The sequence below is a fragment of the Sorex araneus genome, chromosome 1 (genome assembly GCF_027595985.1).
Source record: "Sorex araneus isolate mSorAra2 chromosome 1, mSorAra2.pri, whole genome shotgun sequence".
Classification (NCBI taxonomy): domain Eukaryota; kingdom Metazoa; phylum Chordata; class Mammalia; order Eulipotyphla; family Soricidae; genus Sorex; species Sorex araneus.
This window is the reverse complement of record NC_073302.1, coordinates 323,466,328-323,487,397: the sequence shown is the minus strand read 5'-3', so window position 1 is coordinate 323,487,397 and position 21,070 is coordinate 323,466,328. Positions and strand designations below refer to the sequence as shown.

The 21,070-nt window shown below is 36.5% G+C and overlaps 1 protein-coding gene across 7 annotated transcripts in view; it reads left to right on the top strand.

Annotated features, from left to right (window-relative positions):
- PCM1 (pericentriolar material 1) overlaps positions 1-19,265 on the top strand; it is a 100,017-nt gene extending 80,752 nt beyond the window's left edge. For 6 of the 7 annotated variants that reach the window (XM_055124562.1, XM_055124552.1, XM_055124564.1 and 3 more), the window contains 8 exons: positions 1,244-1,306; positions 1,795-1,930; positions 2,181-2,341; positions 3,639-3,714; positions 4,829-5,085; positions 6,594-6,686; positions 10,175-10,289; positions 17,337-19,265. In XM_055124562.1, coding sequence (XP_054980537.1) covers positions 1,244-1,306; positions 1,795-1,930; positions 2,181-2,341; positions 3,639-3,714; positions 4,829-5,085; positions 6,594-6,686; positions 10,175-10,289; positions 17,337-17,362 — 927 coding nt within the window. In that variant the 3' untranslated portion in view covers positions 17,363-19,265. The remainder of the gene's footprint in view (positions 1-1,243; positions 1,307-1,794; positions 1,931-2,180; positions 2,342-3,638; positions 3,715-4,828; positions 5,086-6,593; positions 6,687-10,174; positions 10,290-17,336) is intronic. The other variant, XM_055124555.1, reaches the window with a different exon arrangement.
- Positions 19,266-21,070: the final 1,805 nt, after the last annotated feature.

Below are 21,070 nucleotides of genomic sequence, written 5' to 3'. Positions count from 1 at the left end.
TGCACGCAGCTGACCCGGGTTCAATTCCCAGCATCCCATTTGGTACTCTGAGCACCGCCAGGGGTAATTCCTGAGTGCAGAGCCAGGAGTAACCCCTGTGCATCACCAGGTGTGACCCAAAAAGCAAAAGCAAAGAAAAAAAAACAGGATAACAACAGTAGTGTAGGAGGTTAGGTAATAGAGATAAGACCAAATAAATTATGAGACCTTATAACCCTTATAGGGAGCTTTTATTTTATTCTAAACATAATAGGAAGCTTTGGGAAAGTTTGAAGTGGGGAAGTAACATATCTGACATATCTTGTATATAATTTTATTTTATATTTGATCAAGAATTATAGGTAAGTAGAGATGAAACTCACTTTAAAGCTGCTAGCTTTAGTCCAAGTATAGTCCAAGTAGAAAATGAGTCAGTAAGAAATTCTAATGGCTTAATGTGTATAATAGAGTAGAGGCTGGTTCCTAATTTTTTTAACTTGGTACATTAGGTGTTTGAAGACTAAAGGAGAATGGGGTTTAGGAAAGAAAAGGGGAATCATGATTCTTATTTTGAACTTAAAAATTTGAGGTGCCTCTTCTATATCCAAGTAAGTTGTGATGTAGCAATATTGTCTTTTGGAAAGGTTTAAATGAAAGAGTTGAATTTATTTTGTAGTATGGTATGCCAGGGATAGAAGCCAGGACCTTGTACATAGTAATAGTTTGTTCTCTGAGCTAAATCCTGTTCCCTTAAATTTACATTTTTAAGAAAACATTAGACAGTGTGGTGGGTAAGGTGCTTGTCTTGCACATAGCCAACCATGGTTTTATCCCTAGCATCATGTCTTGGTCCTTTGATCACTACTGAGACTAATCCCTGAGCTCAGAGCCAAGAGTCAGCCGTGAGCACAGCCAAATACTGCACTAAAACCAGAAAGAGAAAAAGGAAAACATTTTACTGTTTGGATCATTGTCTAAAAATGCAGCCTTTGTTATAGTTTAGTAGTTCAGTATAAGGTTTGAGATATATAAAACCAGGGGCTGGAGTGATATAGCACAGCGGGTAGGGCGTTTGCCTTGCACGCGGCCGACCTGGGTTCGATTCCCAGCATCCCATATGGTCCCCTGAGCACTGCCAGGAGTGATTCCTGAGTGCAAAGCCAGGAGTGACCCCTGAGCATCTCTGGGTGTGACCCAAAAAAAGCAAAAAAAAAAAAAAGATATATAAAACCATACCTCTAAATTTTGCTTGTTTTGCGTTTAGGCCAAAAGGATTCTTGAAGGAGATCATGGATCCCCTACTGGAGAAATTGATGATGAAGACAAAGTATGTGCTGATTATGATTAACTTGTGCTTTATTTAAAATTCTTTTGAAACGGATGATTCAATAATTTTTGAACTTCAGGTCAAATTTTCAGTAACTTTTTCCTCAATGTTTTGAGAGCAAAGTTTGGGGATCATCAGATTTCCTGCTCACATACTTTATTTTCTTCTAAAAACAACTCTCAAAAATGTTTCTTTGTATTTCATATTGGGTAATGATTTTTTTTAAATTTTTGTTTCTTTATTTTTTGCTTTTTGGGTCACACCCAGACATGCACAGGGGTTACTTCTCACTTGGCACTGAGGAATTTCTCCTGGCGGTGCTTGGGGGACCTATGGGATGCTGGGAATCAAACCTGGATTGGCTTCGTGCAAGGCAAACGCCCTACCCACTGTGCTATCACTCCAACCCCTAATGTTTTATTTTTATGTTTATTATAAGCCTTTTAAAAACATACTTTCATGGACTTATTAAATGTATTTGTGTCTAGGACAAGGATGAAACTGAAACTGTTAAGCAGACTCAAACATCTGAGGTACTAAAAGGTGACAGATCCAAAAATGTGAGATCTGATGTTTCTGACCAAGAGGAAGATGAAGAAAGTGAAGAATGTCCAGTGTCTATTAGTAAGTTTAAAGATTCTGTATTAATTTTACATATTCTATATAGGCCACTTGTGTGAATATGCTTAATTGAGAATTGTCAGCTCTGATTTGGATTTCAGTTTACCCTGACCAAATTACCTGCCCTTATAGTATTAAGTTACACTTATAAGATTTCAGGTAATTTAGCAGTTGCACTATTCAGAAATGCTAATAAATAGAACAAGTATTAAATGCTAAAATTTTACTTTAAAAATTGTGTTAATCAACTTAGATTTGTCCAAAGCTGAAACTCAGGCTTTGACTAATTACGGAAGTGGAGAGGATGAGAATGAAGATGAAGAAATAGAAGAATTTGAAGAGGGTCCTGTAGATGTCCAGACTTCACTTCAGGCTAATACTGAAGCTACCGAAGAAAATGAACATGACAGTCAGGTATTTCATTATAGATAGAAATACCTCGTGGTATTATTTTAGCTATATAATAGCTGATTCTTTTAAAAGATATTACATTTTTAATTACTTTAATCCCAATTGAGGATGCACATTAACAAATCGTAAGAACTGTGAAACTAATTGGAGCAGGGATGGTGAGGGCTGCATTCAGAACTTATAATCTACTTTATTAAGATATGTGATTTTTAAGTCATTCCTATTTCTTTTAGTTCACATAAAAATAGTGTATAAAAAAATTGCTGTTTGGGGGGGTTGGAGCAATAGTACAGGGAATAAGGTGCTTGCCTTGGCACATAGCCAGCTTGAGTTCAATCCCCAGCATCACATTTGGTTCCCTGAGCATTTCTGGGTATGGTCCCTAAAGCCCCCATTTTTTTTTTTTCAGTTTTTTAAAAGCAATGCAAAAAAATAAAAATTCCCTTTTCAATCTCAACCTGCTTGAGAGGCCATACGTTGTATGAATTTCTTCTCCCTTTCACACCACATCTTCATATTTCTGATAACAATCATGAACATTTTTATGAGTGTGTATTTATGTATTGATACCACCTATTGACTTTCTGTTAAATAGAGATGATTGTTAGATGACATATCTCCTCTTCTTTTAATATTATCTTCATTTAATTTTATCTTTTTATTAAAATTGAATTTTATCAGAAATTTAGATGTAACCAAACTCTAGATTTAACCAAAACATTACTGACTATAGAACTAAGTAATTTGATTATTGCTTAGTCTTGTGTTATACATCAGTTTAATAGTTGTCTCAATTTCTAAATTTAATTTTCTTTGAGTATACACCTAAACCTTTGGTCTCTGATACCTTTATAATTACATAAACATCTTTAGAAGGTTTTGAGTTTTGTGGGGCTTTTAGGGGCTTTTTATTTTTTGGAGGGGTGAGGGGCTCCTAAACAGTGCTCAAGGACCGTCAGGGACTCTTGGCAAACCAGAACAGATCACTCAGTCCTGGGGCTCAAGGATAAAATGCTACTCAGATTCTGTGATGCCAAGGACCACCTGTACCACACTCTGGTGTTCAGGAATCTCCAAGATTATACCTGGTAATGGTCAGGAGGCTCTTTGGTGCTTTGGATGGAATCTGTATTAGACGTATACACACACCCCTAACTCTGCATTCTCCCTGGCTTGTAAATGCTACTTTTACAATTCCTTACATAGGATTTTAGGTTGGACAAAAACCACACACTAGTGACCACTTCCTGTATGGTGTCCTCTGCTTTAGTCCCTGCTATTAACATCTTTTTCTTTCTAGGTTCTGCAACATGACTTTGAAAAATCAACAGACAACAAAAATCTTCCATCAGAACAAGAACCCACAACTCAGAAAGGTAAAAGCTTTAAATGTGTTCAAAATTTTAAGATTATCTGAATTATACTTTGGGATTAAATACCAAGATCTAATACTTAGCTAAAAAGATTTAAAATATTTTGGATTTGCTGTTTCAGGGGCTTAGAGGGGCTCTTCGGGTACAGGACTCCTAAGCAGTGCTCATGTGCTCCAGGGCCCCATCAATGACATTTCTCTACTATCCTGGCCAGTGGATCAGTGCTGCTCAGGCCCTGCAGTGCCAGGCATACCCAGGCCTCCATGGCAGTGGTTGGTGGGAGTAATGAGGTTCTGGGAGTCTAACAAGTGTTTGGTACATGAACAGGGGCTCAGATAGCCATGTGATGCTAAGATGTGTTCCATGCGTGTGTTCAGTCTTTTGAGCTAGCTCTTAACTCCTGGTGTTTTGTTTGTTTTTTCTTCTTCCCTAAATCCTTTGTAGAAAACAGTGAGGGCTATTTCTACAAACAGCATGATGCATATATATAATTTTTTTTAATGTGGTTATAGCAGTTAGGTATTTGATGTACAAATTTACTACACCTCAACCTCTGTCCTTAATTCATTTCTAGTATGCCTCTTCTTCTCCTACCTTGATATCTCCCTCCTTGCACCATTTGGTAACCTCAGGTCTATTCTATAGAATTGAGAAATATTTCACACATAGGGTTGGAGTGATAGCACAGCTGGGTGCATGCAGCCAACCTGGGTTCAGTCCCCAGCATCCCATATGGTTATCCTGAGCACAGCCAGAAGTGATTCTTGAGTGCAGATCTAGGAGTAACCCCTGAATATCTCTTTGTGGCCCCGAACAAACAAAAATTAACAAAATTTCTGCAGGGAAAATATCTTTAGGTATAAAAGTGGAGATTTCTTTTAAAATATCCATACCTGGATATTCATTCCTGTAAAATTCTGCTTTATAAAGAGATTAGTTGAATTTTAAGAATCTGATTTTTCAAATATCTCAGATGATTTGAAAACTGATAAGAAAATTTTGTCATTTTCTTTCAGATTGTAATTATGCTGAAACTCTTGCACATGTCATTTATTTGGTATAATAGCAAAAATGTTAAACTGTTCCATTACACTGTTAAAATTTTCTTTAACAACAGATGACCAAGATAGCACTCCTGTGAAACCCTGTTACCTCAATATCTTGGAAAATGAGCAACCTTCAAATAGCGCTGTCCAAAAGGATTCCCTTACTACCATTGACTCATCTAAACAGCCTAACCCTTTGCCGTTATCTTTAAATGAAAATGAAACCGTAGTGCCTAGAGTCAAAGAAGTTAAATCTGCTCAGGAAACTCCTGAAAGCTCTTTGGCTGGAAGTCCTGATACTGAATCTCCAGTATTAGTGAATGACTATGTATGTATCTAAATATTTGTGAATATCAAATGTTTAGTCATTATTTTTACATAGCATTCCTATGCATAGTTTTTAATTTGTATAAAAGATTATTCGCAGTTGGTTTAAAAACTCAGTATTTTTACTTCTTATTCAAACTACTCTTCACAACTTACAAACCAAAATTAGAGATGAGTTTTACGTAACAGCCTTGAAGGGTTTGTTTCTAGTTTAGATAGGGTAAAGCATGATTAATATATTATTCATTCTTGATTTCTTAACTATTTAGAATATTGCATAAATGTTAGATAAAACAGAATTTATGTTTTAGGATTGGAAGTAAAACAGTAAATTATCTCGTGAATGACAGAAAAAACATGTAATGAGATATGCATGTATGATATAATTTCACTTAGTTTTATTCTGGACCTTTAAATCAACTTAATTGCAAAGTATGTTAGTTTTTTGGTCTTTAGATTATATGTTTTACATACTTTTTGTATGTAAAAGAAAAACTACTTTTAGATCTAGGGAATTTATATATATTTAAGGTATATTTATTTTTAATTTCTTAGAAGGGGACATAATACCTTCTACTGAAATACTAATAATACTGAAATAATATTCAAGTAATATTTTCTATTGATGCTTACAAAAAAGCATCAGTAAAGAATTACTATTTATTGCTTGCATAGAATTGTTGTAGGAGGTATTTGATTGAAAGTGCTAGATTGAGGTTCTAGAATCCAAAATTTCAGGTTGGGACACTCTTGGGAGTTTTTGCACAAAAATGTGAAATGATCAAAGTCATTTTGAAGATTTATTTGTTGGCTGTTCAAGGTAAATCATGTAAGAAGCTATATTAGGAGTCTTCTAGGCATAATTACAAAGTAGCTGAAAAAGAAAAGAGATAGGTGAGAAATGCTATGAGAGCAGACCTAGAGGTGTATTATACTTTGATAATTGGTAGAATAATATGTTATTAAATATGGAAAAGGAGAGCTCGAAGAATTTAACTACAGGAAGATGGTGTGAGATGTTTACAAAAGTGATTTACTAAATTCATACCTTAGCTATTTGAGCCTCTAGAATTGATATTGAAAATCTGTATGTTTCATTATATTTTGCTGGTTGATGGATTTGTGTTTATATTAAAGTAATAAGAATTCAGTTCATTTTAGTCTTTACTTTCATTAGTACTGTTCTCTTACATTAGCTGGTGTAAACTGTTTTATGAAATGGTCACATAAAATTTGTTATTATGTCTTTGTTATTAGCTGTAAGTATATAGCTCTTCCCATAAAAACTAATTTTTGTTTTATTCATAGAGGTGACTAGAAAAAAGTCAAATATAGAATTATGATGTATACTTTATGTACAGGAGTCTACTTTATCATAGAAGATGACCAAATATGATAGAATTGTGATAGTTACCATTATAGAGAGTTCACCTTACCTCTTGGTGTGGACTTTGGTTTAGATCTAGAGATAAGTGGATTTCCTTCGTTAAATAACAATTTTTCTTACAGGAAGCTGAATCTGGTAACATAAGTCAAAAATCTGATGAAGAAGACTTTGTAAAAGTTGAAGATTTACCACTTAAACTGACAATATATTCAGAGGTATTTGGCTCTTTAATTAGGCTTGTCTTTATTGTGTATCTTTTAAAATTAAAATTGGGTTGTTTTGAGTGGGAGACTAACACCTAAGAATTGTAGAAACAAGTACCAGGAGGTTGACTCCATGGCTTGGAGGCTGGCCTCACATTCTGCGGAAAGGGCAACTCAGAGAAGGGATCACCAACTATAATGTAGTCGAAGGCCATGTGGGGGAAGGGAGTTGCGGGCTGAATGAGGGCTAGAGACTGAGCACAGTGGCCACTCAACACCTTTATTGCAAACCACAACAGCTAATTAGAGGGAGAGAACAGAAGGGAATGCCCTGCCACAATGACAGGGTGGGGTGGGGGGAGATGGGATTGGGGAGGATGGGAGGGATGCTGGGTTTACTGGTGGTGGAGTATGGGCACTGGTGAAGGGATGGGTTCCCGAACTTTGTATGAGGGAAGCATAAGCACAAATGTGTATAAATCCGTAACTGTACCCTCATGGTGATTCATTAATTAAAAATAAATTTATTGTTAAAAAAAAATGTTTCACATCAGAGTAGTGCTAAAATTGTTACTTGTGGGTGCTACCACCTCCACAGTAAAAATAAAAATCTTTCTGTCACGTGGGATATAAAGAAACATGGTAAGGAAATAACAGAGGGCCAAAGCATCAGAACTGGAGATTTTGTCTGTGGATCGCATTCCCGGGAGGAAAGCTGGGTGGGACCCTGGGGAAGGGAAGAAGGCACTCTGCTGACGGCTGTGGTGCTGGAATGAGGTATGAATGAAAATTCACAGTATGTAAACCTTGATACTGCAATAAAAATAGTAAAGGGAAAAAAAATTGGGTTGTTTTACCACTATTTTGGACTACTGTGTATATTTTGAATACATATAGAAATAAATTTCTAGTGCTAATCCAGCTATCTGTTTGACTCTCTCCACCTTTTCTTTCTACACTCTATCACTCCCCCTCTATTAAATACTATAGTTTTTAAATTCTTGTTTGCTTGCTTTTGTTATTTATTCTCCACCCTGAGAGAAGTCTTTCACTTCCTGACTGATTTTGATTAGCAAAGTGATCTCAGATTCCATCTATATTGTAACAGAAGGCAAGACTTTTTTTTTTCTTTTTGGCTCACACCCCGAGATGCACAGGGGTCACTCTCCTGGCTCTGCACTCAGGAATTACCTCTGGCGGTGCTCAGGGAACCATATGGGATGCTGGGAATCGAACCTGGGTCAGCCAGCGTGCAAGGCAAATGCCCTACCCGCTGTGGTATCGCTCCAGCCCCAAGATTCATTTTTTAATGACTGAGTAGTTATACTCCATTGAGTATATAAACCACAGTTTCATTTTTTATAATTTTACTTTATGTAAACACCATGGTTTACAAAGTTCTTTATAATACAGTTGTTCCAAGTATTTAGTGTTCCAGCATCAATCTCACTACCAGTGTGACCTTCCCTCCACCCTTGTCCCCAGTTTCCTGAATAATTACCAGCCTGCCCCCTTGCCAGGCACAGAATAGTTTATTTTATAATACAGCTTCAAGACAACTCTAAATTCCACAATATTGACAGCCCAGTAGGAGGACAGCAAATTAGATGAGAAAGAGGCATAGAAGCCAATTAAAGCTCAATAGAACAACACAGAGGGTTCAACTAGCAACAAACAGTCTAGTCGCCTCTCAGACAATGACTTTAATGACCCTATAGTGAGATAACATTTTCCAGAATGTTATCTCCACTTCTTTTCAAAATATTCTGCTCTTGCTAAGGGAGCAGCCTGGTAACTATGTAGGAAACTGTATTATGAACAACTTCTCATGTAGATCCTTTTTCCACCCTCTTGATCCTGCTTCTCCCATTCCTATTCAGATAAATACAAGGTATGATATTGCTGGGCCATTGAGTATTCCTGTTTTCAGTTTTTTAAGGAATTTCCATACCATTTTCCATAGATACTACACCATTTCTATTTTTAAAATTTATGGGAAGTTCCTTGCTAATAAATGTTGCTTTTAGTCTTTTTTATACCTATGTATATATATAGGAATCATATGACCTCATTATTGTTTTGCTTTTCCTAATAAGTGATATTGAGCACAGCAAGTTAGATGGGAAAGTAGTATAGTAACCCACTAAGCTCAGTAATCAACAATAACACAAAAGGGTCAGCTGGCAACAAATGAAGCTCAGTAAATCCTCAGGCTTTATGAGGTTTCTTTATCCTCAGACTTAATGAGGTTACTTTTATCCTCAAACTTGTTTTTAAACATTCTGAGATATATCAATTTTCACAAATTTTCTTATATTGAACTGTTTTTTTTATAATACCACTTACCATTTTGTTGTAACAAGCAATGTCAAATACATTATTTTGTGCCTGTGGGGGTGAGTTGGGGGATGGGGAAATTGAAACTGGGGACAGTGGTAGAGGGAAGGTCACACTGGTGGTGGAATTGGTACTGTTTGGGAACATTGAATACCCCAAACAACTATATTATGAACAACTTTGTACAACGGTGTTAAAAGTAAAAAAAAAAAACAAATGACATGAGGCATTTTTGTCATGTGGTTTGCCATTAGTATGTCTTATTTGGATTTTAATTTCATGTATGTTATGCATATGTCTGTTCCTGATCAGTAACTTGGCCTTAATTTTGGGCAGAGGGGCTCCCAACAGTATTCATGGCCAGTTGAGTCAATGCTCAGGTCCAACTAGGTGGTACTCTTTGGTCCCTATGGTTCTTAGGGGCCACCAGAAATAGATCTAGTGGTGTTTTGGGCACCATCTGGTGCCAAGGTTGAACCTAGGTCTCTGTCTGAGATACTCCCTATCCACCTTATTTCAATTTTTGTGATGGTTTATTTCACTGTACAAAAGCTTTTATGACTAAGGCTCTTTTATTTCCTTTGCTGCTGGAGTCAGTCTCCCAAAATATCTCCATGGTGGTTGTCTTAGTGTATAGCCTGTTACTTTGCTATGTATTTTATGAATTTCAGGTATTATCCATACTTAATCTGTTCTGAGTTAATTTTTACATAGGGTGTTACTAGAATGATCTAATTTCTTTTTCTCAAATGGGAATTCCTGGTTTTCCTGGTACCATATGAGACTTCCTTTCTCCGTTATATGGTTTTGACTTCATTGTCATAAATTAACTGCTTGTTGATGTGTGGGTTTCCTTTTGGGCTTACAATTCTATTGGTCTGTTTTCAATCCAATAATGTACTATTTTTTATTATTTTCACGTCATAGTATATAGACTTATCTTTGTGTAAAAAATAATTGTTGAGGGACAGACTGATAGTACAGTGAGTATGGCATTACCTTGCATGCAGCAAATCTGGTTTCGATGCTTGGCACCCCATATGGTCCCAGAGTCCCATTGTGAGTGACCCCTGAGCACAGAGCCAGGAGCAAACCCATCTCGTGTGGCCCCAAAACCCAGTCAATATTGGATTTTTAAAATACTTTTTTTTTTACTTCCAAAGACAGATTTAAGGAAGAAAATGGTAGAAGAAGAACAGAAAAACCACTTATCTAGTGAAATATGTGAAATGCAGACTGAAGAATTAGTTGGTAATTCCCAGACATTGAAAGAACCTGGTAAGCGTTAAAAATTTTAACTATATCTTATTGAAATTTTACTAAACCTTGATAACATCATTTTGTTTCTAATATATTCTACTAGTACCTAGAAAGTCAAATATTGGAATAGGAATCATAATTACATAAATATTTTAGTTCCGTTCACTAATTTATAAAATGATATCAGATTTTTTTCTATTTTCAAATGTTAATTTTGTATTTTTTTGCATTGCTCGAAATTGAACCCAGGGCTTCACATAATGTAAGGCATAATGCACTACCACCAGGGCACATTCCCCTGACCCTAAAATCTTCAGTTTTATCAAAGTAATACATAAATGTGTTTTACGAAAGAAAGGTAAAATGGAGTAAATGATAATTGGTGAGCCCATGTCCTTTGATTTTTGTTTTTTAGTTCTGGGGAAGAGATTCTATATCTAAACAATATGCATGTAATTTTTCTTTTCGGTAATACCCTTTAACTCTAAGAAGTGAGGTAAATTTAAACCTACCTTCTTTCTCTCAGTGTTCATATTATTTTGAAGTCTTCTGTTTATTCACTTTATGTATGTTTTTAAAAGATTTTTTAAATTGAGTTTCTGTCATCTATAATGCTATTAAAATGGTTTCTCATGCACGTAATTTCAATACCATACCCATCACTAGTGTATTTCCTCCTTCCAAAGACCCCAAGACCCCTTCTCTCCCAAGTCACCTAACTCATTTGTATGGATCAATTCTCCCATTATTTTGCCTTTCAACTTTTGTTACAACCTTGCTGTGTATCTTTATGGCACACATTTGAGTGAGATCATTCTTTATCTCTCCCTTTCCTTCTTAGTCACTTCACTTGGCATGATATCCTCTAGTTCTTTTCATGTTGTTGCAAATTAGGTGATTTATTTTTCTTTCTGAAAACTGCGTGGTATTCTGTTGTATTTATACCGCAATTTCGGGACTGGAGCTGTATAGTACAGCGAGTGGGGCATTTGCCTTGCACACGGCCAACCTGGGTTCAGTCCCAGCACCCCTTATGGTTCCTTGAGCACCACCAGGAGTAATTCCTGAGTGTAGAGCCAGGAATAACCCCTGTGCATTGTCAGGTGTGACCCAAAAAGAAAAAATTAAATAAAATATATACCACAACTTCTGGGTCCATTCATCTGTAGTTGGGTGCTTGGGTTGTTTCCGTATCTTGACTATTAAGTGCTACAGTGGACATAGATGTGCATATATTCTTTAAAATTAATGTTTTTGTGTTTAGGAGATAGATGCCAAGAAGTAGTAACACTGGATCATGTGGTTCTACCCTATTTTTTGGATAGGCCTCCATATTGCTTTCCATAAAGGCTGAAACATAACATTCCGACCAATGATAGATCAGGCTTCCTTCCTTACCACAACCCTGCCAACACTGGCTGTTTTCAGACTTGTGGATATGAGCCCTTCTTTCAGGCATAAGATGGTATCTCATTGTTATTTTATTTGCATTTTTCTAATCATGAATAGTGATGAGCAGTTTTTAATATGCCTGTTTGACCATCCGTATATCTTCTTTCAGGATGTGTCTTTTCAAATTCTCAACCCACTTGTGGATGGGGGTCTTCAGATTTTTGTTGTTGAGTTCTGTGAGTGCTTTATAGATCTTGCATATCAACCCTTTATTTGTTGTATTGTGTGCAAATATTTTCGTCCATTCAGTAGAGTATCTTTTTATTAGCAGTTGAGTTTCACTGTGCTAATAAGCTTTTATATTTAATGTCCCATGTATTTTTGGTTTTCTTGTCTTTGCCACTGTGATCATCTCATTGAAGATTCCCCTGTGGTTAATTTCCAGACATCTACCGATGTCTCCTTCATTGTATTTTATGAATTCTGGTCTAATCTTGAAAACTTTGATCTACTTTGAGTTTACTTTTGTGAGTGGTGTGAGGTATGATTCTGATTTCATTTTTCACATGTGGCTATTCAATTTTCCCAGCACCATCTGTTGAAGAGATTTTCTTTGCTCCACTTCATCTATTTCACTCCTTTGTCATAGATTAGCTGGCTATAAGTTTAGGGGCTTATCTCAGGACACTCATTCTGTTCCATTGGTCTACAGGTCTATCTTCATTCCAGTACCAGGCAGTTCTTATTATTACAGTTTTGCAGTATAATTCAAAGTTGGGAATTGCAGTGCCTCCCATCTTTTGTTTTCTTAGGATTGCTTTGGCTATTCAGGGAGTTTTATGTTTCCACAGAAATTTTGGTAGGGTTTGTTCCATGTCTTTGGAAAAAGTCATTGGAATTTTAATGGGTATTGCACTAAATCTGCATAGTACTTTGGGTAGGATGATCATTTTAACATTGATTCTTCCTATCTATGAACAAGAAATACCTTTGCATTTTCTGGTGTCTTCTATTTCTCTTAATGATTTATAGTTTTCACTATGTAAGTCTTTCACCTCCCTTATTAAGTTGTTTCCTAGGTATTTGATGTTTGGGGACAGTATTTTAGAGGGGATAGTCTTCTAAAATTTTCTTCTTCTGTTTTGTTATTTGTATACAGGAATGCCACTAATTTTTGAGTATAGATCTTGTAACCTGCTACTCTATCTGTTTATTAGTTCTAGAATTTTTTAATAGATCTTAAGCATTTTCAGTGTATAGTATCGCATTATCTGCAAATAGTGATAATTTAACTTCGTTGTTTCCAATTTGGATCTCTTTGATAATCATCTTCTTTGATTGCTGTGGAGAGAACTTCCAAAACTGTGTTGAATAAGATTGGTGATAGTGAACATCCTTGTTTTGTGCCTGATCTCAGGGGAAAGACTTTGTTTATCACCACTGAGTATGATATTGGCTCTGGGTTTGTTTTAGATGGCCATTGCTATCTTGGACGTGCTCCTTCTATTCCTGATTTTTGGAGGTTTTTATCATGAATGGGTGTTGGACCTTGTCAGAAGCAATTGATATCACCATATGGTTTTTATTTCTCTTTTTGTTGATAGGTTTGTTGCATTACTTGGTTTGCATGTATTGAATACTCCTTGTATCCCTGGAATGAACCCCATTTGATCACGGTGTATCAAGTACATATCCGTTGATAAACCTTGGTGTATCCATTGCTGGCTTCTGTTCACTAGGATTTTGTTGAGAATCTTTGCATAAGTGTTTATCAGGGATATTAGTCTGTAATTTTCTTTTTCAGTAGTGTCTCTGTTTTAGGTATCATGTGATATTGGTGTCATAGAAGCTATTAGGATTCTTGTTTCCTCAATATTTTGAAATGGCTTGAAAAGTGTGGCAATTAAGTCTTTGACAATATGGTGCAATTCACTAGTGAATCCTTCTAGACCTAGTATTTTGATCTTGGGGAGATTTTTAATTAGTTTCAATTTCTTTATAAGGTTTTCTATTTCCTTTTGGCGCAGTCTTGGGAGTTTTATGATTCTAAGAATTTTTCTGTTTCTATTAGGTTCTCAAGCTTGGTAGCGTGAAGTTATTAATAGTAACTTCATGTTTTTTTTGTATTTCTGAGATGTCTGTTATAACTTTTCTCATCTTCTGTGATCCGGTTTATTTGGGTTTTTTCACTTCTTGGTGTAGCTAAGGGTTTATCAGTCTTGTTTACTCTTTTTTTTTTTTTTTTTTTTTTTTTTTGCTTTTTGGGTCACACCTGGCGATGCACAGGGGTTACTCCTGGCTCTGCACTCAGGAATTACCCCTGGCCGTGCTCAGGGGACCATATGGGATGCTGGGATTTGAACCCGGGTCGGCCGCGTGGAAGGCAAACGCCCTACCTGCTGTGCTATCTCTCCAGCCCCAGTCTTATTTACTCTTTTGAAGTACCAATTCCTGCTTTCATTGACCCTTTATGTTGTTTGTTTCCTATATCATTGATATCTGCTCTAATATTCTATTTGCTTTGGGATTTATTTGTTCATATTCTAGTTTCTTTAGATGATAGATTAGATTGTTGATTTGAGCCTTTCCATTCTTCCTGGTGTGTGCTTGAGTAGTTATAAATTTCCCGCTCAATAATGCTTTTTCTATGTCTCATAGATTCTGGTAGTTGATATTTTTCATTCTTATTTTGTTTCTAGGAATATTTCAATTCAGTTGTCACTTAGCAGTTGTTTTTTTAGTTCCCAATTAGGGTGTGTGGGGGTTTTTTTGTTTTTTTGTTTGCCACATTCTTCTTATTTTGATTTCTACTTTTGTGATTTGTGGCTTAAGAAGTTACTTGGTATGGTTTCTATTGTGATTTTATGGATGTTCAAGTGTTCCCTAGCATCATGATCTATTCTGGAGAATGTACCATCTGCTGTGGAGAAGAATGTATATTCAGTTTTTAGGTGGTGGAGGGTCCTGGATGTTTATGAAGCTTAAGTTCTTCCAGTTCCTCACTGGAGACTTAATTATTTATTGAAGTTTTGCTTGTGGATCTGTACAATGATGAGAATGGAATATTGAAGTCTCTCACCATTATTATGCTGCCACAGATGTATGTCTTCAAGTGTTAGCACTTGCATTGTAAACTTTGCTCCCCCTTCAATTTGTTGCATATGTGTTGATGACGATTATGTCCCAGTGATCAGTCAGTTCTCCCTATCTATTATCTCCTTTAGTTTAAATGCTGTTTGGTCTGAAGCCAGTATAGCTGTCCTTTTTTTTTTTTCTGTCTACCAGTAACCTGTATAATTGTCTTCCAACCATTGACTCTGAACCCATGTTTATCATGAGCATTTAAGTATGTCTTCAATAAGCAATAAAAGGTTGGGTTTTGTGTCCTGATCCATCCTGTTACTTTGTGTCTTTTTGTGGAGGAGTTCAGCCCATTGGTATTTAGGGAAATATTGATAGGAAGGTATTTGTTGCCATGTTTATGTATGGTGTTTGTTTACTCTAGGCAATATTACCATTTTCATGTGACCTTCCAGTGTCCTTGCCAGGGCTGGATTAGGTTCCAAATATGTCCTTATTTGATCTCGATCTCGATTGAGGATGCATTTACCCTTTTTTCCATCCTGAGTGACAATCTTGCAGGGTAGAGGATTGTTGATTGAAGTTCTTTTCGTTCAAAACTTTGTATATGTTGTTTCATTATTTTCTTGCTTTACAGAGCTTTGGTAGAGAAATCTGCTGTGAATCTGATGTGCTGTTCCTTGTATATAAGGTTTTATCTTGCAGTCATAAGGACCCTGTCTCTGTCTTTGGTTCTTGCCATTTTGATTACAAAATGTCTTGGTACAGTTTTTGTTTTGGTTTACTCTGGTTTAGTACCCAATGAGCCACTTGATCTGTGCTCACTCCCACCTTGTTCCTCAGACTGGGAAAAGTCTCTCCAGTTATCTTACATTAATCTGTCTAATTTCTCTTATGTTTTCTTCACTTAATTTTTATCTCTTTTCTATTAAATACCTCTTCTTTCTTAATGTAATTATTTATGGTATCTTTGAGTGTACCTATTCACTTTTCAGTTTCGTATTGCTTCTAAAGTTTCCTACTGTATTTTTAAGTTGCATTATTTCTGTTTGGATAATCTTTCATTTGTTGATTCATTGTTCAGATGAATGTCCTTTTCAGATCATTGAGCACTGTTATGACCTAAAGGTTTGTCCAGGCAAATTGCGAAGGTCTGCTGGCACTGGTGGTCCATCTGGTTTACTGTTGTCCTCTGTTGGTATCTCTAAGTGGCCACTCAGAAATGGGCCCAGGATTTCATCCTGAAGCCCAAAGGAACAAAAATCCTTTTTTCAGGCTGGGCCACTCAGAGTTGAGCAGGGTGGGACAAGGCAGGCTGTGGCTTGCGGAAGACTCTGCACAAGTCTTGAGTTTCCCTGACTTGCCCAGCAGCCCTATCCAGCTTCCCAGGTGTTGTCTAAAGTGAGCTCCTCCCCATAACCACTCAAGATTCTGGCAGATGCTTAGACTTCAGGGTTATATCCTCATTCTTCTGTCTCTCCAGCCTACTAGGATCCTATTAAAAATGAGCTAAGAAGTGTAGCACACACAGGCACTTGTAGGTGCGGCTCCTGCATGGACTCTGGGGTTGCTCTCTTGGTGCAACCACAGCTGCCGCTACAGTGACAATTGTGTCTTTTATAGGGGGAGGGCCATGTGGTGAGAATGAACATGGCCTTGATGAGCAAGCACGGGGCACATGTGGGTTCTCATAAAGGCCGAGTAGTGTGGAGACACAAACTTTCAAAAGGCAGCGGGGAGACCTGGCATTCTCTCCTTCACCTAAAAAAATGTGAGGAGTACAGACTGAGAAGAGACTAAACCTAAATGTGTACATTTTAAAATTCCATCTCCTAGGGTTATTAGCTAATTCTTTCTGCCATCTCTCTTCAGTTTTATCCCAAATTCTTATGTTATTGTTATTAAAATAACTACTTAAAATTTTTGTGACTATAAAACTTTTAAAAAATTGATTTTTTTATAAACATTATTCATTACAGAACCAAGTGATGGTGGGTTAAAAAAAGGTTTGTGCATTGTATGTGCCATCCTTAGTTTGATCCTCAGCAGTGCATATGGTCACCTGATACCATCAGGATCTATTTGTTTGGGGGTCACATCTGGGGGTACTCAGGGAGCTTCGGAAGTCATATGGGGTGCTGGGGGGATTGAACCTAGGGCCAACACATTAAGGTAAGCACCTCTCCTGGCCCAGGATTTCTTTCTTTATGTACCTGCCTTGACAAGCACAACTTTTGTGAGAGAATATTTTCTATATCAGGCTAATAGGATTTTGGTTTTGATGGGGTATGGGGAGGGCAGTTTCTACACCTGGCAGTGCCTAAGTATCACTCCTGTGGTATTCAGGGACCGGATGCAGTACAGAGGATCGAACTAGAGTCGGCCACATGCAAGTCTCTTAAACCCTATACTCTTTCTCCAGCCCCATATTCTTTTTAAACACTTAATGTGTTTTATCAGGGAATTACTGTAGCGAGCTAAATATTTCGTTTTAAATAATGTTCTATGAAAAATTCAAGTTTAATGAAGAATAGTACTCATGTCATATCTTTGTTTTATAATTATATAAAGCATTATTATTTTGTTTTTCAGAAACAGTGGGAACCCAGAGTACATGAGATGTCTTCAGAAGCTCCTCTAACTCTGTCCTTACATAGTCCATGCATATGTGACAAAGGCACTAATAAACATCTGTTTTGATCTGTATAAAAATGTAAATTAGTTTGACACTGCATTTTTGATAGGTGTGCTAATTCCTGCCCACGTCAGTTCAAAACATCAGATACTGAATTATAAGTAGAGTCAAGACTTGATACACTGTGGGGTCTTTTTCTTCTTATATTTAGTCTTGGTTTTATTCTCCATTGTGATATTTGGTAACATTAAATTTAAAATGTAGTTTTAAATAAAGTTTGAACTTATCTATAAAGCATCTTTTTTTATTATTATGCTAAATTCTACACAGCAAAGCAGTGGTTGATTTAAAGAACTGTTCTATATATTATAAAGTCCAGCCATTCGGCTAGGCTTCCAAATTATGCCAGTGTTGCTGCTGTTAGGTCTAATGTTCTTTTAGATACCCTAATGTCTTATTCCTGGTCCAGAACAGGTTATCATTGACGTTATTGTAAAATACATATTAATATTAAAGTCAAATTGGGTAAGTTTAGAGCATATAGTATCTAGAATTTACATGATTATTAGACAGATTTTTCCAGAATTGAAACTCCTTTCTATGTTGCCACAGTCTTGAAAAAAATTTTTATATAATTAGGGAGTTGTTTCTGCACAGATAAGTTACATTGTGCGTAGTGATAATTTTAAGACCAAACTCTTTCAAGTAAGGATTAATAAAACTAAATTTATGTACCAGGACACCTTTGGACAAATTTTTCTTTTGAGATGGAGTTCAGAACCAAAGCATAGCAATTGCTTCTGTGTGTAGTGAGAGAGAAGCAAGTTCACAATAAAGTATTGAAAATAAAAATCTCTGTGACTTCTTTACTATTAGTTAGATAAATAAGCTTTCAGAGGTGGTTTATCTTTAAATTCTGAACTTGCTTTTTAACATGTAAGGCTTCAAAGTCAATCAACAAGTAAATCCACCATACACATTTTTTCTTTAATAAAATTTGAAAAATTAGGTCTAGTAGTCTTGTTAAGTTTAACAATTGAAAAAGTTTAAAAAGTTTAACACCCAGTCAGATAAGAATTTTCTTTGGTATTTATTCCTTTAAAATTCTACTTGTTAATTCTGTGTAAACCTATGATGTTCAGTTAGGGGGTATTAACATGAGGATTTCCAGGACATCTACTGTATTACTATTAAATTTAAATTATGTAAGACATGTATCACCAATTTCTAAATTTAATAAAACCTATATTGAAGAATACTATAATTCCAGAATCAAGAATTCATGTTCAGTTGGCCTGACTTCAGAGAAACTGAAATAGTTAATATTTCATATATATATGTATATGAAATATATCTGTATGTATATATATTCATATATATATATTCTATATTTTCTAGAATCTAAACAAGGAGAAACTTCATTTTGGTATTCAAGCCAAGCCTTACATATTACATACAGCTGTCTCTCTGCATGCCTGCGTATTAGATATTGATAGAGTACAAGAATCTTAATTATCACTATAGTACCTATGAACCTTACAAAATTTGGTATTTAACTTGTGTTACACTGCTGTAATCTAGTCTGTTTTCTACTTTGGTAGATAATTTAGTTTTAAAATACCTAGGGTTTGAGGGCAAATAACTTGTTTGATATGTTTCCCCCAGTAACTATTTGCTAATGGATTAGGCATTAAATATTGTTGTTTGTTTTATTATTAAGTTAAAAACTGGTCAGAAATAGAGAAAAGATGAATAAGAGTGAGCAAGAAGTCTACGCAGGTTGAGGTAATGCCTAAAACAGCTAACCCAATTACTCTTTGTATTTTGTAACTTCCACTTTGAGCAAATGCTTTTTCACTCCTAATAAATGTATATCCTACATACAATTCTGGATTGCATTTTCATTTAAAATGACATTTATTCTTTAGAGATTCTTCCAGAACTATAGCTTGACAATTTTGTAAATTTTTTAAATCAAGAAATGAAGAATAATGATATGACTAGCCAGAGAGATTAAACTTCAGCCAGTTTTTTTAATAGTGCAGTTATGTGCTATATTTTGCTGTGCTTGGGCGCCACAACTTATGCTTAGGGCTTACTCCTGGTTCTGTGCTCCCATATCATTCTGGCAGGGCTCCAGGAACCATCCATATATGGTAACAGGAATCAGTCCTAGGTCATCTACCCTCTCTACTATCACTCAGGCCCTCGGTATTTTGTCTATGCTATAAGGAGACCATTTTCAATTTACTGAAAATTAGAAATGCTTGCCTTCAACAGCATATTTGCATAGCAGATTTAGAGTCACATGTAATTGGAAAATAGAGCTAAAGGAATAGATTTGTACACAGTATAAATCCAAATACAAGGGCCAGGGAGGTGGCTTAAAAGGGCCATCTGGAGTTACCTGTGTTCAATCCTGGGCACTGCGTGATCTCCCTAGCTCTGCAAATGAACCCCTGAGCACTATACCAGCAGTAGCCCTGAGTGCTACAGGGTATGGTCCAAAATTTAAGAACGACAAAAGAAAAGTAGTGTCTAAATGCAGCCAGAATGAAGACATTACTTTTACTTGGGGGCCGAACCCAGCAAAGCTCAGGGCTTACTCCCAGGGTCATTACTGATAGACTCGGGAGACCATATATAAGGGTTTCCGAGATAGAAGCCGGGTCTGTTGTGTGCAAGGCAAACACAACACCCTACCAGTATATGCTTCAGCCCCAAGAAGACACTACTATTAAATGAGTAAAAATTGTTTCCATCAGATTCTCTCAAATTTTTTTTTCCCTGTGGAAAGGAAATGGTCTAATGTGGAAGATTAGAATCTTGGGAAATGCAGGAAATAATAGATTAACCTTAGCCTTTCATAAAGTAGGCATGTTGCAGCTACAAGGTAACTTACTGTAAAAATGAAAATACAGTCTTCTGAACTTCATGAAGGAAAAAGAATGTAATTCTAAAAAGAAGGATTCAGAAAAGGACAAGGTAAATAGGCAACAAATCTAAGAAATAGATGTCGATGGGCCAGGAACATAGTTTGGTGGTAGCTGAAACACATGCCTTATGGAAGACTTCGGGTGATCACTAATAACTACACCTATACACATAGAAATTGGTGCTGGCATGCCGTCAGTATTTGATCAATGTAAAATAGTAAGAGCCTGAGTTAAAGACATGGATGTTTTGATTTGACTTTTTTGGTTTTGTTGGGCTTGGGGCTACGTGAAGTCAGACTTGCTCCCAGGGGTAGAACTGGGGTGGGTTCCTCTCTTTCTGTGGGGTAGGTAATTCCTAAGCTAAAAATCAGGAGTTAGCTCTGGTTAGTACAGGTCAGGCACTAGTCTTGCACGGAGCTGACCTTGTTACACCCTTGTACTGTATATGGTCCCCTGAGGACCTTCAGGAGGGAGCCCTCAGAGGGCCAGAAGTAAGCCTTGAGGACTGCCAGGTGTGGCCCCTAAACAAGGGGAGGCAGTGTGTGTGTGAATGTATAGGCTGTTCCTATCTTGAAATCCTGGCAGCCAAGAATGTTTCCACCTCACCCCTTCCCACCATGATTCTCTCATCTTTCATTCTCTAGCCTCACAAGCATTCTTTGGGGTTTTGGGTTTTTTTGTTGTTGTTTGTTTTGCTTTTGGGGTCACACCTGGCAATGCACAGAAGTTACTCTTAGCTTTGTACTCAGGAATTA